Raw genomic sequence first — 15,915 nt, 5'->3', positions numbered from 1 at the left:
CCTGAGGTCTCGTGAGACCGGACTCCCGGTGGGTCACCTGGACACGGGCAGCGTGGTGGCAAATCGGAGCGGTTCGTGTGGGTGGCGTCAACGCGAAGACCTCGAGCGAGTTTGCGAAGTTGCCCAACATCGTCGCTGGCTATTCACGGCGGCGGTGGGATTAGCACGACGCTTCGGAAGCACCAACTTTACGTAATCCCGTAACATTGACCCCATTCACATACAGCGCTCATATTGAAGGTGCAGTAGCCCAGCAATTGCTCGCTCACGCCACCGCTGTCGGAGGGGCCTCAGGGAGCTCAAGAGGGCAGTTGTCGCCGTCTTGCTCGCTGGCCAAACATCTGGGACGAGGTGGCGACTGGGGCCCTCCGTAGGGAGATTCGGGGGCTCCCAACGCCTTCAAACTAAACCAGAAGTATTACATCTGACACCGTGACGTCGACGCGGGATCCAACCCCCCCACCCCCTTCCAAAAGCGCGGGGCCCGGGGCGGTCTCCCTGACCCCAGGAAAGGCTCCTAGGTGGGGGGTCACCCACACTTTACCCCACCCACGTGACGTGCCGATCGACTCATTGCGGCGTGCCCATGCAGCGTGCTGCTGCTGCTGGGTAGGCAGATGGTGCGGTGACGTTACCACCGGCGCGCCGGGAGGGTTCAACGAACCGGCGACCTCTGGGTCGCAAGTCCAGCGCGGTCACCACTGTGGCAGCGTTCCTACAACATTAAACAGTAACATTTGAAGATTATCTTATTGAATCCCATACAGGAGAGTTAATTTAAATAATCGGCCATTACAATTGTAAAGCCTACCATGAGATGTACAAAGTTAATACGCGCTACGTCGTTACGAAGGACAAAATAAAATAAAGACTTTGACGAACACATAAAATATGTATACAATTAACTGCAGTACATATAATATGCATTTAAATGTATATATATATACCGTATTGCATATTGTATGTAATCACTCAGGCTATAACATTACGGCTGAAAAGGACACTTTGTCATGTAATTATCAAAAGTTACTATCGAACGCGAAGAAATTAAACCACGGGATGAGTGACCGGAGGTTAACACGCACACAGAAAAACAACGACGCCGCCACTTATATACAACGAAGGTCGATCCCTCTCCCTCTCCATCAGCTGGACAGCGACACGCTGATATGGGGCACCATGATGAACGCGGGGCTGGACTGGCCCTTGCCCTAGGAATGTGGAGTTTCCACCGCTGATTCCATCAGGACCGCCAACAGCACGTTCGGGTTGAGCTCCGACGGATTCCTGCCACTTGGCTTGAGTGGCGATGGCATTTCGCTGTTGCTTTATATTTTTTTATTGACGAAGCCACACGCACACACGCACGCGCGCGCCGATGTTGCTGGCTCGTCCCTGAAGAAGCTCTTCGCCGGCACGTGCAGCGAAACGTCGGTGACTTCGTGCCGACGGCGCACATCGAAGAACCGCGCGAGGAGATGGACGAACGGCCCCAAAACAAAAACAACTCCCGACCCCCCAGCCCCACGCGCGCGGGCTGGGCCGGGCCATGCGGGAGGGCGTCTGCAGAGGGCGGTGGCGTCTCTGCGCGTGGGGCGTCCGTGGCGCTTCCCCCCCACCCCGCGCCGGCGCCCCGGGGGTGCGGGCGGACGGGCGCCGAAGCCGCGTCCAGCCGCCAGCAGCCGCCGCCTTGTTCTCGTGGCTCCGAGCCAAGACTCCTCGCCGCTACCGCCGTTGTTATTACCCGTCTGGCTACTCTCACGACGTCTATTTGTTGTCTCTCCGTCTCTCTTTCTCTGGGCTGCTGCTGCCGCTGCCGCTGCGGCTGCCGTGGCCGCCGCAAATCAATCCTTGCTCGTTTTGACAAAACGTACACGCGCTTGTAAGTTCTTGGGAGTGGGATTTTTTTTTGTACACACACAGAAGAAGAAAAACAACTCTCTCTCTCTCTCCACTCTCTCCACTCGCTCTCTCAAATCGTTGGTGGGGATCTTGGTTTTTTGCCCAGCTTCTCCCCCCCCGAGCTGATGATGTCTCTGTTGCTCCGCTCGGCTGTCCCTCGCGCGTGTTGTTATTTTGTCCTTTCAAGGAGACGGAAGAGAAAGACGGAGAGGGGTGGGGGAGGGAGGAAAAGAGAGAAATCATTTCGCGTGTTGGCCTCACGGAACGTTGCTTTTGACAAATGGACTTCGCGCGCGCGCATTGTTGATGCTACTGGGAACTTGGGACGCGGCAATGAATCGCAAACATCCACATTGACGAGGGACACGGCACGAAAGGGGTGAACATCGCACAGACAAGCACGGAGTGGTGACTGCGTGCAATTTGCGCTGAAGACAGGAAGAGGAGCACGCGGATTAGATGAGGACGTACGCGAGCTCGACGCATATTCACGTCGCTTTGCGTAATTCCAAAAGTGTGGCTCTCCATTCTTCTTTGAGCACTGTTTTTTTGTAAATCCCCCCAATTAAATCCGTCTGATGTCCACGTTTAGATTTCTGATCCAAATCGTACGACAAGTGATAAGCACCGATTCAAACGCTCAATTTCGCAAGTTGGAGACATCAGTGACGGAGTGGTGGCTAAAGGGGGGAGATGGAGCGACGGATTCAGCTCGTGAGCAGGCGCTCGACGGATTGGTGTATCGCAGCACCGTGAGAGAAGGCTTGGGGAGGCCTTCATCCAGCAGCGGATAGATCCACCCTTCACCCGCATCATCACAATCACCCGTGATCTACCTGCCGCTGGACAGAGGCCTTCCCAAGCCCCGTCGCCATCTCTCAAGCTCCTGGCGACGCGTCAATCCGCGTGGCTCCTGCACGCGAGCCGATTGCCGTCGCTCCGTCTCTGGTCCTTGAGCTGCCGCTCAAGCCACGAGCCTCTCCAACCCGCCCGTCGCGTCCCCGGGCCAGGCCCCCTGCCTCTTCTCGCGGAGCGCACGGAGAACCGCGGCCGTGCCACCGGCTCGGAGAGCCACGATCGGCCAGCGAGATTCTTCTTGTTGTCGTACGGCGGCTGACGATGTCGATGCAGAGGAGCGACTTCAATGTCACATTCACGTGCTCAATCCCAGATAACCGCGTCAGGAGCAGCAGAGTAGTGTTTCATCATCGCTGTGATGTCTCATTCGTATTTGTGGATCGGGGCATTGCGCCGTTATAGATCTATGATCTGTCCTGGATGACCACAGTCGCACCACTGCTACCACATATTTCATTTATTTCCCATCTACTGCTGCCATGGTTTGTGCAGTGGATGCGGTTTGGAAGATCAAAACCCAGGGATTTACTATGTTGGGTCTTTCACAACCAGGTATTTGTGAGTCCTTTTGAACTCCGTTCAGCTCTCGAAGCTGTATCAGGGCAGCGAGCTGGCGGAATATTTTTAAATATATATGTACACGGTATTACATTATCAGGGCGGCTTCGTTTTTATCACATAGTAACCCTTCCTGACAGTCAACAATAAAAACGTTATAGCGGAAACCACCGCTCACAGTCACACCCGCCGCCACGTGTTTATAGGAGTGTTATTCCGAGCGTGTGTTCGGCTCTTAAGGGCGTGTGTGTGTTTGTGCAAGTGCATTGTGTGAGAGTGGGGAGCGGTAGTGTTGTGGTTAGCGCGCGGCGCTACAGAACCAGCGACCATCGCCTGTGACTATTATCTGAACCAGTCCTGGACCTCCCCTAGGTCCACTCAACCTCAAATTCTAAATTCGTGCGATGCATAAACATAGCTACTGGGGAGACAAAGGCGTTCGGGCGTGGTGCTGACCGCCCACCCCCTCGTGTGCCGTGCCGGCCTTCAATAGGCGCTCGCTAACAGCACTTGCCCCATACACTCTGTTAAGGCGATGCGGAGGAGCTTTGTTACGTGAGAGTTATACAGCATAGCTAAGGCTGGTCTCAAGATGAGTGAGAGCAAAACATTGGGTGATGTGGAGCGAGTTCGCTTCATGCATTCTAAACACGGCTCGTGGACGATGAGCTCGATTGCGGCTCATAGTGTATGCTGTGTGTCTGGCCGGTCATCTCAGTCATCTCAGTCATCTCAGTCAGTCGACCCGTGGCACCTGGATCTGCCCCGTGACCTCCTGCCAGCGGGCGTTCGACACTTCACGTGGCCTTAACGTGCACCTAGCCTGGCACGAGCGCCACGGGAGGTCCAACCAAACTTCCCGATCTGGCCGATAGAGCGCGTTTCCCGTGAACTTCTCGTCCAGGTGACGCTGTCGCGGTGCAATGGTCAGGACAGGGTGAAGTTGTAGTCCAGAGGTCGCCGGTTCGAGTGGGCCGCGCCACGCAGTCGATGACATCGTCCCAGCCCTCGGCCCAACCCCCATCAGTGCACACGGGGGCACGGCAGTCAGCACAGCGGCAGGCCGCGTGTGGTGTGGTGAAGTGTGGGTACTCAGCCACCGTGGAAGTGGAGGCGAAACATATTTTCTCCTCTACCTCTCTGGCCTCTCTCTATGGGTTCTGAACAAGGGTCATTGCAAGAAACGTTGCCTATTATATATTGCTTTTGTTTTTAAGGCCAAGATGCTATTGACGAATGTGCTGAGTTATGAGCCATCTGCGGGGACGCGTGCGAGCGCTTGCAGGGCTTCGCCTCTGCCTCGGTGCAGCCGTGCCGTACTCACGTGTACATGGGCTGCAGCTGCATGTGCGCGGGTTTCTGCGGGACCTGGTACGTGGTTGGGTAGGGGTCAAATCCACCGATGAAATCGACTGTAGGGGGGTAGAGGAGGAGGAGGAGATGGGGGGTTGGGGGGAATAGGCAGACATCCGAGTGTGATGCAGCGCAAAGACGAAAACCCGCACGGGAGTGAAACTCAACGGCCGCGTCACCCGTAACGCGCCCCGATCTGTTCAGCTGTCTGAGGTCAAGCGGCTTGAGCCTGGAGAGCGCTGCGTTGGGCGGCCTCCGTGCCTGCCGCAGGAGGTCGTCGCTGTAGGCGGCGGTGGCTGGGGGACGGGGGGGGGGTAACGTGGTGGACTGTAGAGGGCTTCACCCACCCCGCTTGGCGTGCGAGATGCGGTGACATCGGGCACAGCGTGGGGTGAATTGATATCCATTGTAATTTATATGCATACATTACCCCACCTCCCTAGCTTTGGCCTTCGCACCTGATTGGCTCACAGGTGATGACACCGCATGTATCCCTCTATTTAAGAACGCAGTTGGGGGAGGATTGCTCCACAAATCTGGCTGTCGCCTGATGATGCTGGTTATAATTACTGGCGAAACGTCGTAATCGAATTGTAAATGTTGCAGGTTTACTCTCCGACACACCGGTGTGCTGTACTAGTAACGAATTGGCACGTTCTGTTTACGTCACAAACCTTAATAATTGCCTGTGTCGGGTGGTGTCGGGTTTAACGACACATTTATATTTACGCGATCTAACCCAAAACAACATCAGTATTATAGATTCATATTTATAGAAGCAATATATATATATATTAGTTACATTAATTGATAACACACACAACAAAAACACATTTCAACCAGCCCACACATTTCCACTCGCCGCCCGTGTACGGGAATGTTTCTGGTATCGCGGTGTCGAGGGTGCGTCACGTGGCGCGCGTCACGTGGCGCGCGGCACGTGGAGCGTGCTCACTCACAGCTGTCCTCCTCCTCCGTGAAGACGCTGATGACGTAGCACGCGTAGACGAAGCCGACCAGCTGTGGGCGACACAGACAGCGGTTGTGACGCGCACCCTTGATGACTAAGATTATGATGATTAGTACTTTGCTTGTTTAGCCTGCCGAAACAACAACAATAATTATTATTTTCACTTTGGATTGGGTACCAACGTGAATGGAAAGCGGGGCATGAACAGAACCTGCGGGGTAAACGGACGGAACTAGACGCGGGATGAAGGCGAATTTCAAGAGGTGAGATTTCAAGACAGACTTAAATTACAGCTCTAACGACTCTGATTGCCTTATTAGCAAAGGAAACAAAGCGTTGTTCCATAGTCTGGGAGCTGCGTGGTGACAGAATCCCGATCACCCCAGGATAATGAGCCTCACTCATTTGCAGGAGGCTCCTGCCAGGTTCTTGCAGAAGGGTGCTGTGTTGCCACGTGCAAACACAATGGAGTGAATTTGCAGGAATTTTTTAAAAAGCATTTGCAAATATTGTTTTCAGCAGTGCCAGTTCCATTGTGTGTGCTACTTTAGGAATGGGAGAAAACCCGGAGAACCCGGAGGGAGCTATGACCCATGCAGAACTGGGAGGAAACTCCGAAACTCCACACAATCGCTCCCAACACTCACCCACACTCGCTCACTCGTCACTCACACTTTGCAGAACAGGGGGAGAACGTACAAACTCCACATAGCAAGGCGCCCGAGTCCGGACACGAACCCCAGGCCGTTCTTGCTGTGTCACCACCCTGCCGCCCTGGTTCACGGCTCCAAGCGTGCGGTTGAATGTACGGACTGTGAGGTTTCAGGTTCAAGTGGTGCTTTGTTGAACCAGGAGAGAACTCAAGAGACAAGATTGAGTCACATTTGCAAGAGTAAACAGCGGCACGAGTCTGCCGGCAGTCGTCGATGGACTGATGCGGATGGTCCCCCAGTTGAGGAGTTGTATGATAATTTTCTAATTTGGCAAATTTGTGCCTTGACTATTGAAATGTAAAATTGCAGTTTCTCCGTAGGCAGACGACCCTTGTGCGTACACAGGGGCAGGGAAATGTCAGCGGCCCTGAGCCAACGGTGTAAACTCAACATTCCTGTAGCAGACTCCAGGCCAGCGCGTCAATCAACCATTGCTGACCTTCCCACAAATTGGTACTCGTTTTAGCAAACACTTGGGTGAGGGGGGGATGAATGATTGGCCGTTGACCTGCAGTCTGGGATTCGGACCTTGGGCATGTGTGCGCGTTTTTTTCTTTCTGGCGTCAGTCTCAGAAAGTAATTAGTGGATTGGACTCCGTTTAAAAATCCTGCTGAATGCGTACGCGCTAAGTGCTTATTATTTTAGGTCAATGCGCGCGTTTTTATTGAGCGTCGTAAAAGCCGCGCGCGCATTACCGGTCGCGCGCCGCGTCGAACACGCGGCGCGCTCCGATATCACAAAAGAGTTACGAGACCGCCGTTAGCGCAATGTCAAGTTCCACAAAGCAGCGGCTCTCTGTGCCGCTCAACTCACAATTCGTGACAAACGACACGGCCACGTACCCACCCGCGGAAACGCTCTCGAGTACCCGCATCGAGGGCGCGCGCACGGGCGCTGTTGGCACGCCGCCCCGACAGCGGCGGCGGCAGTGGTGGTGGTGGTGGTAACAAGTGAATGCATTATTCAGTTGTTGAGGCAATTAGCCGGATCGGCGTGGAGATGGATGGCACACTCGGCGTGCCCCGTCCGCATCTCAATTAATCACGTGGGGAGGGCGACGCGAGGCACCGGCTCGAAGCCGCTGCAAGCGAGACGCTGGCGAGCGCGCGGCCGTGGCCGGTGCCGGGGGCTCGACAGCTGCGCGATTCGCCTGCAGACGAGGGCGCTGGGCTGGCGCGCACGCGGCCACCTCGTCTCGTTCCCGCGTCTCGCCGGTCTCTCCCCGGCGTCCCTGAGCGTCTCGCGGCACGGCGCGGTGATGTGGCCGAGCGGTGGTGGCGCGTTTACCCGAATTGTTGCAGACGGGATTTTTTTTTTTGCGGTTCGAGCCCAATGGCCGCCCTAGATAATAATAATAATTTTCATGATAACACGCGTCGAAAGGTAAATGTGCGGCCGTGTAATTGTTTGCTCAGGTCACTGCTGGTGGAAGGAACAGCGGCTTTGGGGGGGGGGGTGGACAAAGCCGGGGGGGGGCGGGGGGCGGGAGATTAAAAAAAAACGTGCCCGATGATATAGCTGCCGCGCCGGGAGAACGAACTTGAGACCTCTGGACTGTTTAGTGCATTGTGCTGACCATTGCATCACGGCATCTTCTCTCACTCTTCAGTACAAAACGTCAAATTGATGTCGGCCTCAAATGAGTAAGGGATTGTACTCGCCTCCTGTTTGCACCTCCTCATAGAGCGGTGGAAATTCCACATTCCTATTATGGGTCAGAGTACATCCATAGGACAAGCACTGGTGGCTTCCAGCAAAGTGAGACTCGTCTTTTCAAACCCGAGACGGTGAACAAACAAAGTCGTGATTATTATTAACTCCACATAATTTAGCATCGTCACCCTATATCTGTGTAAAGTCGAAATGTCAGCTTTAACTCGGATTCAAAAATCAACTTATGTATGTGCAACATTTTCAATGTCTCGCATTATACAGTTTTTGTATTGCCTGTTTTTTTTTGTTCCGATTCCTGATCGCTTCATTGCTGTAAAGTAATTTATTGTATTTGGGTTTTCTGTCGATTTCGTGACCCAGGGCACGCTTGCAAATGAGACTCCTCCATCCTCTTCTCTCTCGAGTTCTCCCACCACCTGCTTGCACAACATCAACTTGAACCCTGAACCCGAATTTCAATGGCAGGGTCGACGCACACGATCCCAATTTGGACATAGAGCCAGATGGGTCATTGAGCCTCAATTAGTTAAATTCAACTTCCTGCTTTCAAACGTACGTGTGTGTGTGTGTTGAACTTATTTCGCACCGTATGTAGCCAACCGCGCTAATCGGAGGTGCGAGGGAAGAGCAAACCGAACACAAAAAGCAGTTCCAAAGAAATACAATTTCAATCTACATTCAAAAGTGCATAGCTCCATTGGCTTCCTAATATCGGAAGGAAGCGCGCATCTGAAAGCGCGCGATGCGGTGACCACCGTCTTTGTCCAATGGCTCCACAAAAGTCGCCGCTGCGAGGATGACCACCGGAGATCGCGTGATGGTTTATGCTCCTTGGCGAGATCAGCGAGGTGGCACGAGCCGATCGCAGAACGATTTAACTGCCCCACGCAGGTAACAGGACACCAGCAGCTCCATAACGAGCAGCGTGGGAGGGGGCAGCCTGGGAGTGGGCAGCCTGGGAGTGGGCAGCCTGGGAGGGGGGAGACTGGGAGGGGGGAGTCTGGGAGTGGGGAGACTGGGAGGGGGGAGTCTGGGAGTGGGGAGTCTGGGAGGGGGGAGTCTGGGAGGGGGGAGACTGGGAGTGGGGAGTCTGGGAGGGGGGAGACTGGGAGGGGGGAGACTGGGAGTGGGGAGTCTGGGAGGGGGGAGACTGGGAGTGGGGAGTCTGGGAGGGGGGAGTCTGGGAGGGGGGAGACTGGGAGGGGGGAGTCTGGGAGGGGGGAGTCTGGGAGGGGGGAGACTGGGAGGGGGGAGTCTGGGAGGGGGGAGACTAGGAGGGGGGAGACTGGGAGTGGGGAGACTGGGAGGGGGGAGTCTGGGAGGGGGGAGACTGGGAGGGGGGAGTCTGGGAGTGGGGAGTCTGGGAGGGGGGAGACTGGGAGGGGGGAGTCTGGGAGTGGGGAGTCTGGGAGGGGGGAGACTGGGAGGGGGGAGTCTGGGAGTGGGGAGTCTGGGAGGGGGGAGACTGGGAGTGGGGAGTCTGGGAGGGGGGAGACTGGGAGTGGGGAGTCTGGGAGGGGGGAGACTGGGAGGGGGGAGTCTGGGAGTGGGGAGTCTGGGAGGGGGGAGACTGGGAGTGGGGAGACTGGGAGTGGGGAGACTGGGAGTGGGGAGTCTGGGAGGGGGGAGACTGGGAGGGGGGAGTCTGGGAGGGGGGAGTCTGGGAGGGGGGAGACTGGGAGGGGGGAGTCTGGGAGGGGGGAGATTGGGAGGGGGGGGTCTGGGAGTGGGGAGTCTGGGAGTGGGGAGACTGGGAGGGGGGAGACTGGGAGTGGGGAGACTGGGAGTGGGGAGACTGGGAGGGGGGAGTCTGGGAGTGGGGAGTCTGGGAGGGGGGAGACTGGGAGGGGGGAGTCTGGGAGGGGGGAGATTGGGAGGGGGGAGTCTGGGAGGGGGAGACTGGGAGTGGGGAGACTGGGAGTGGGGAGTCTGGGAGTGGGGAGACTTGGAGTGGGGAGTCTGGGAGGGGGGAGTCTGGGAGTGGGGAGACTGGGAGTGGGGAGTCTGGGAGGGGGGAGACTGGGAGTGGGGAGACTGGGAGTGGGGAGTCTGGGAGTGGGGAGACTGGGAGTGGGGAGTCTGGGAGGGGGGAGTCTGGGAGTGGGGAGACTGGGAGTGGGGAGTCTGGGAGGGGGGAGACTGGGAGGGGGGAGTCTGGGAGGGGGGAGACTGGGAGGGGGGAGACTGGGAGTGGGGAGACTGGGAGGGGGGAGTCTGGGAGGGGGGAGACTGGGAGGGGGGAGTCTGGGAGTGGGGAGTCTGGGAGGGGGGAGACTGGGAGGGGGGAGTCTGGGAGTGGGGAGTCTGGGAGGGGGGAGACTGGGAGGGGGGAGTCTGGGAGTGGGGAGTCTGGGAGGGGGGAGACTGGGAGTGGGGAGTCTGGGAGGGGGGAGACTGGGAGTGGGGAGTCTGGGAGGGGGGAGACTGGGAGGGGGGAGTCTGGGAGTGGGGAGTCTGGGAGGGGGGAGACTGGGAGTGGGGAGACTGGGAGTGGGGAGACTGGGAGTGGGGAGTCTGGGAGGGGGGAGACTGGGAGGGGGGAGTCTGGGAGGGGGGAGTCTGGGAGGGGGGAGACTGGGAGGGGGGAGTCTGGGAGGGGGGAGATTGGGAGGGGGGAGTCTGGGAGTGGGGAGTCTGGGAGTGGGGAGACTGGGAGGGGGGAGACTGGGAGTGGGGAGACTGGGAGTGGGGAGACTGGGAGGGGGGAGTCTGGGAGTGGGGAGTCTCGGAGGGGGGAGACTGGGAGGGGGGAGTCTGGGAGGGGGGAGATTGGGAGGGGGGGAGTCTGGGAGGGGGGAGACTGGGAGTGGGGAGACTGGGAGTGGGGAGTCTGGGAGTGGGGAGACTTGGAGTGGGGAGTCTGGGAGGGGGGAGTCTGGGAGTGGGGAGACTGGGAGTGGGGAGTCTGGGAGGGGGGAGACTGGGAGTGGGGAGACTGGGAGTGGGGAGTCTGGGAGTGGGGAGACTGGGAGTGGGGAGTCTGGGAGGGGGGAGTCTGGGAGTGGGGAGACTGGGAGTGGGGAGTCTGGGAGGGGGGAGACTGGGAGTGGGGAGTCTGGGAGGGGGGAGACTGGGAGTGGGGAGACTGGGAGTGGGAAGTCTGGGAGGGGGGAGTCTGGGAGGGGGCAGCCTGGGAGTGGGCAGTCTGAGCCAGCCTCCGACAAAGATGTACGATAATCTCGCCACCTTACCACCCGACTACATCTCCTCGTGCTAAACGTGTTCTCCTTCTGCCCCAAGTCGTATCCCCATTGCGAATTCGCCATCTCATCACGGCGCCTCGTGGTGAGTTGGCGAACTCGTTCGGATCTCTCGCCCCGAGGACTGTGACCCAACGCGTTTGGAGTACGGCCCAAGGAGACGAGGCACGGGACGTCCACACTCAGTAGAGGGCCGTAACATCTCCCACCCCGCTGCTGCCGTATGAGACTAGTGTTCGTCGCGTAATGGTTAAACAGACATTTCATTGTCAGAGCTGGAATTTAGCTAAATCCAGTGCAGGGCGAAATGTAATGCGATGGGTTTATTGTTCATTCATCGCTGGCTGGGCCGAAACCAGCAGCTCGCTGCACTCGAGGCCCCGATGTATTCGGAGTTGTGCGGATGACACCCGGATTCGAACCCAGGGCCCTCAGCGGTGCGCGGCTCAGCGTCTCTGACCCCCTGAGCAACCGGGCAGTTTTTTTCTTCCAACCAAAATTTATTCAAATTTCACTCGCGTATTCACTGCGGAGGTAAAAAAAGAGGCAAAAGAAAACGCTTCACATCCTTAATGACATTTCTCTCTGTGCCTTCACTCCCCCGGGTAATTTTTAGCGAGAACGACACGAGCTCGCGCTTATCTGAGGAGGCTGCGAAGGAGTTATTTTATTCCTGAAAGTATTGAATGCATTCCATCACCGCGTGGCAATGTTGCGGAGTGTGCGTGCCTGCCTTGGTGTGTGTGTGGGGGTGGGGTAGGCGGAGTGCGCGAGAAGGGCCCTCGTGGGAACGCGCGTGTGCCACTTCACATTTTGCCGAAATTTGTCGAGGAAAGATATCCCCGCGTAGAGGCGCAGTCACCCTCCCTGACGCTCTCCGGCCCGAGAAGCGTCGTGACCGCCCGTCGAGCCCTGCGTGACGCGGCGCGCTATGGACGGAGTCGTCCCCGTCGCGGCCCAAGTGGACGAGAGCGTTGCCCCGACACCGCGCAGAGGAAAGAGGAACCGTTTAGCGGACGAGCAAGCGCGGATTTGCCCTGACAGCTGCCCGGCAGCGGCGGCAGCGGCGTCCGTACGGCGGCGTGACAAGCCGAGCAGGCTCGTCGGACACAATGACGCAATGGTGGCTATGGTTACAATGATGGTGGTGGTGGTAACGATGATGATGATGTCATCGGTTATGAGGATGGTGCCAATGGTGATGGTCATTGTAAAGTTGATGGCGGCGATGGTGCCCGTTATAGTGTGTGACGATGGTGATGGTGGTGATTGTGGTGGTGGTGATGACGATGGTGGTGATGATAAAGGTGGTGGTGATGGTGGTGATGGTGGTGGTGGTGATGACGATGGTGGTGGTGAAGGTGATGGTGGTGATGGTGGTGATGCGTGCTGGAAACGCAGGTTGTGGTGAGGAGCAGTGGATCGTGGAGACGGTGACAGGAGGAGTGTGGTTGCTCTGATGATGCTCACGATGGTGCTGATGCAGTGGTGGTTATGATGATAATGGTGGTGATGGTTGTAGTTACAAGGCTGAGTCAACTGTGGATATGGGATTTCAATTCTCACAATCTCACAATTGGCAGCCTCGCTCCCTTCTCGACCGAGCCACATCTTGGCCTTCTAATACCTTGCTTAATGGCACAGCTTACGTCTACAAAATGCAGTGCACAGACATACAGATCACACACACCACACACACACACGTACGCACGTCCACCTTTCCGAAAATGTAATCTAAATTGTCCTTGCGATGTGACTTTGCGGGCCTCTTAAATCCGGGCGGCTCGCTTGCTGAGTGCCTCTCCACGGACCGCATTGATTCGCGCGAAGCCCATCACGAGGAGCGCAACTCCAGCGCAGGGCCGCGCGGAAAGGGAGCGGCGCCTGTAACGTCGGGCTCAACTTATGGAAATCCCTCGCCTCTGGGAGCCTCGTCGCAAGCTAATGAACCTATGAATAATTAAATGAGATCAAAATACGAAATGCCCGCAGGTAACTGTTATATTGCGTTTTGATTTTCAATTTTTTTTGGCGGGGTGGGGGAAATATTTTTGTTAGATTTTTTTGTTGCCGCAATTTCCCCCCCACCCACACCACCGCCCACACCACCCACCACACACACCACCCCCACACCACCCCCACACCACCCCACACACCGCCCCTACACCACCCCCACACCACCCCCACACCACCCCACACACCACCCCCACACCACTCCACACACCACCCCACACACCACCCCACACACAACCCCCACACCACCCCACACACCGCCCCCACACCACCCCCCACACCACCCCCACACCACCTCCACACCACCCCACACACCACCCCTACACCACACACACACCACCCTCACACCACCCCCACACCACCCCACACACCACCCCTACACCACCCCCTCCCACACCACACACAGACCACCCCCACACCACACACACACACACCACACACACACGACCCCCACACACCACCCCCACACACACCACTCCCACCCCCCCCCACACCACCCCCACACCCCCCACACCACGTGACACCTCGCTTGCGCTGTCGGTGCCACGTGGTCACGAGAGAGCCCGTTCGGAACTCTCGCACGGCAACTCGTCGTGTTGTAGAGAACGACCCACGGAAGCGGATATTGCAGAGTTACTTCTGAGATCTCTTCAACTAACGTCTGCGAAGCACGTTAAGGGGCAGCACTCTCCCGCCTGCTCCACCACTTAGAATCGTTCTAGATTTAGAATCGTATTCGTCACGTGACTGTGCAAATTTTTAAATTCGTATTTCTCTGACAGTTGGATTTTTGTTTTTACAAATTTAGTGCAGATCCAAATTCCATGTCATGATTTAATTTAGTGAGATCATTAACTCACAGACCCTGCTTAATCACAGGCGGCTAAAATGTGGACTCGAACCGAGGGTCTCAGCAGCGCCGTCTCAGCGCTCTGACCTGCGACCCGTTCGGTCCTCCTCACGTTTTGATTTCCGAAAGTGATCTGGTATGGGACTGTTCCCATTAAACCCTTTAAGGAATATGACACGGCACAGCAAACATATAATGCAGTGGAAATCAATACTCGTGTTCGATATCCTAACGTGTGTTTAAATATCAATGACCCCAATTTCCATGTGCTTTTAAATATCCATACGCCTTGAGCATCAAAATTTGACGAGAAGAATCAATGGCGGTAAAGGGTGAAGGCGCAGCCCCTGCAATGTATTGTTGGCGGTAGCGCCTCCACAAGGACCTCTCCAACAGCACTGCGCTTCGTGTTGTTATCTTTAGTTTGGTGTCTTCCCCCCGCACCTACGATTAGCGCGGTTGGCTACGTACGGTGCGAGAGGGGTTTAACATACAACATACATACAACATACTACATTTTGGCCTAAAATGTTCGCTGCTGGACAGATGCCTTGGAGGCGGGCGATAAGGCTGAGAGCATTGTGGCGGTCACGTGACACGCATGCAAGGCATGATGGGAATATATGTATGTACTTTATCTTGAACTTCTTTCACACCGTACTCAGCCGATCGTGCTCATCGGAGGTGTGGAATCACGCCTTCCTAAGACGTATGAGCACGCCCTTGCGTGCTGTTCAATCTAAGAGGTGGCAGTACCCACACTTTACCCCACCATACACGACCTGCCGATTGACTGACTGCGACCTACCTATTGATGCTGCTGGGTAGACAGACGCGGAGGGGAGGGGAGGCGAGGGATTTTAAGAAATCTGCCGCCGTTATTGCAATTGCCGCGCCGGAAGATCGGATCGGATCGAACGGGCGATCTCTGGATTACCGGGGAAATCAATCGCACCCTGAAAGTGCATTACGCGTGCATTGCGCAGTTTGGTTGCGTTGGGACTTTAGCCGCTTTAACAATAACCACATAAATAAAACAAGCGATAAAATATACGCATTGACTAATGAGCACTTTGAGAGCTGAGTCTCCTCGTGTACTCTGAGCACGACAGCGCGCGATGGAACGCGCTCAAGTGCCATTAGCTGTGGAAGTAACTCAAACTGCAGCGTTCTGTCCCGCACGGCCCAATTACGGCTCAGAGAGACGTCGCTGAGAGAAGACGGGGGACAAATTAACCACGGAGCGGGGAGAGCGAGAGACGGGGAGGAGAAGCAGAGAGGGAGACAGAAGCAACAGCAGCAGCAGGAGAGAGACGACATCACAGAGGCGGACGACAGGACGAAGAGAGGGAGGCGCGGATGAAAATGTGGGAGGGCTTTGGTCGGCAGTGGGGAGTTACAGGCCGACCACAACAACAATAACAACAATCACAAAAATCACTATAATCACAGCAACAATCACAACAACAATAAAAACAACAATCACAACAACAATGTAACATTATTGCGTCACAAAAATAATAGAAGTAATAGAGTGAATGGCGTGTAACTTCATCAGCGCCATCAGCCATGATCAATCTACTGCTGGATGAAGGCTTCCCCAAGCCACGGCCAATTCTCAAGGCCCTGCCGTGTGATGATCCCACGAGCACCATCACACGCGAGCTGATTCCATTGGTCCATCTCCACGCACGGATGAGTTCCATCCCTTGGCCGCCGCTCCCATCAAACATCCTTCACCCGCGGCCGTCCACCCTGACAGACATGACGCGTTCTGCCCAAGTCCCCTCGGTGTTCTCAACAGCCGACATGACGTCATTCAC

General features: G+C 56.2%; 1 protein-coding gene across 1 annotated transcript in view; it reads right to left on the bottom strand.

Moving 5' to 3' along the window:
* Positions 1 to 1,902: 1,902 nt before the first annotated feature.
* The window catches only part of LOC144725050 (sodium/potassium-transporting ATPase subunit beta-1-interacting protein 3-like), a 75,489-nt gene continuing 61,476 nt past the window's right edge, over positions 1,903 to 15,915 (bottom strand). The window contains exons 5-7 of the mRNA XM_078604494.1: positions 5,631 to 5,691; positions 4,643 to 4,730; positions 1,903 to 2,081 (exon numbers count right to left, since the gene is read on the bottom strand). Of these exons, the coding sequence (XP_078460620.1) occupies positions 2,072 to 2,081; positions 4,643 to 4,730; positions 5,631 to 5,691 (159 nt within the window). The 3' untranslated portion in view covers positions 1,903 to 2,071. The remainder of the gene's footprint in view (positions 2,082 to 4,642; positions 4,731 to 5,630; positions 5,692 to 15,915) is intronic.

Source organism: Lampetra planeri, chromosome 22, assembly GCF_965212315.1.
Source record: "Lampetra planeri chromosome 22, kcLamPlan1.2.h2, whole genome shotgun sequence".
Lineage (NCBI taxonomy): Eukaryota > Metazoa > Chordata > Hyperoartia > Petromyzontiformes > Petromyzontidae > Lampetra > Lampetra planeri.
This window is presented reverse-complemented; position numbering and strand designations above follow the sequence as displayed.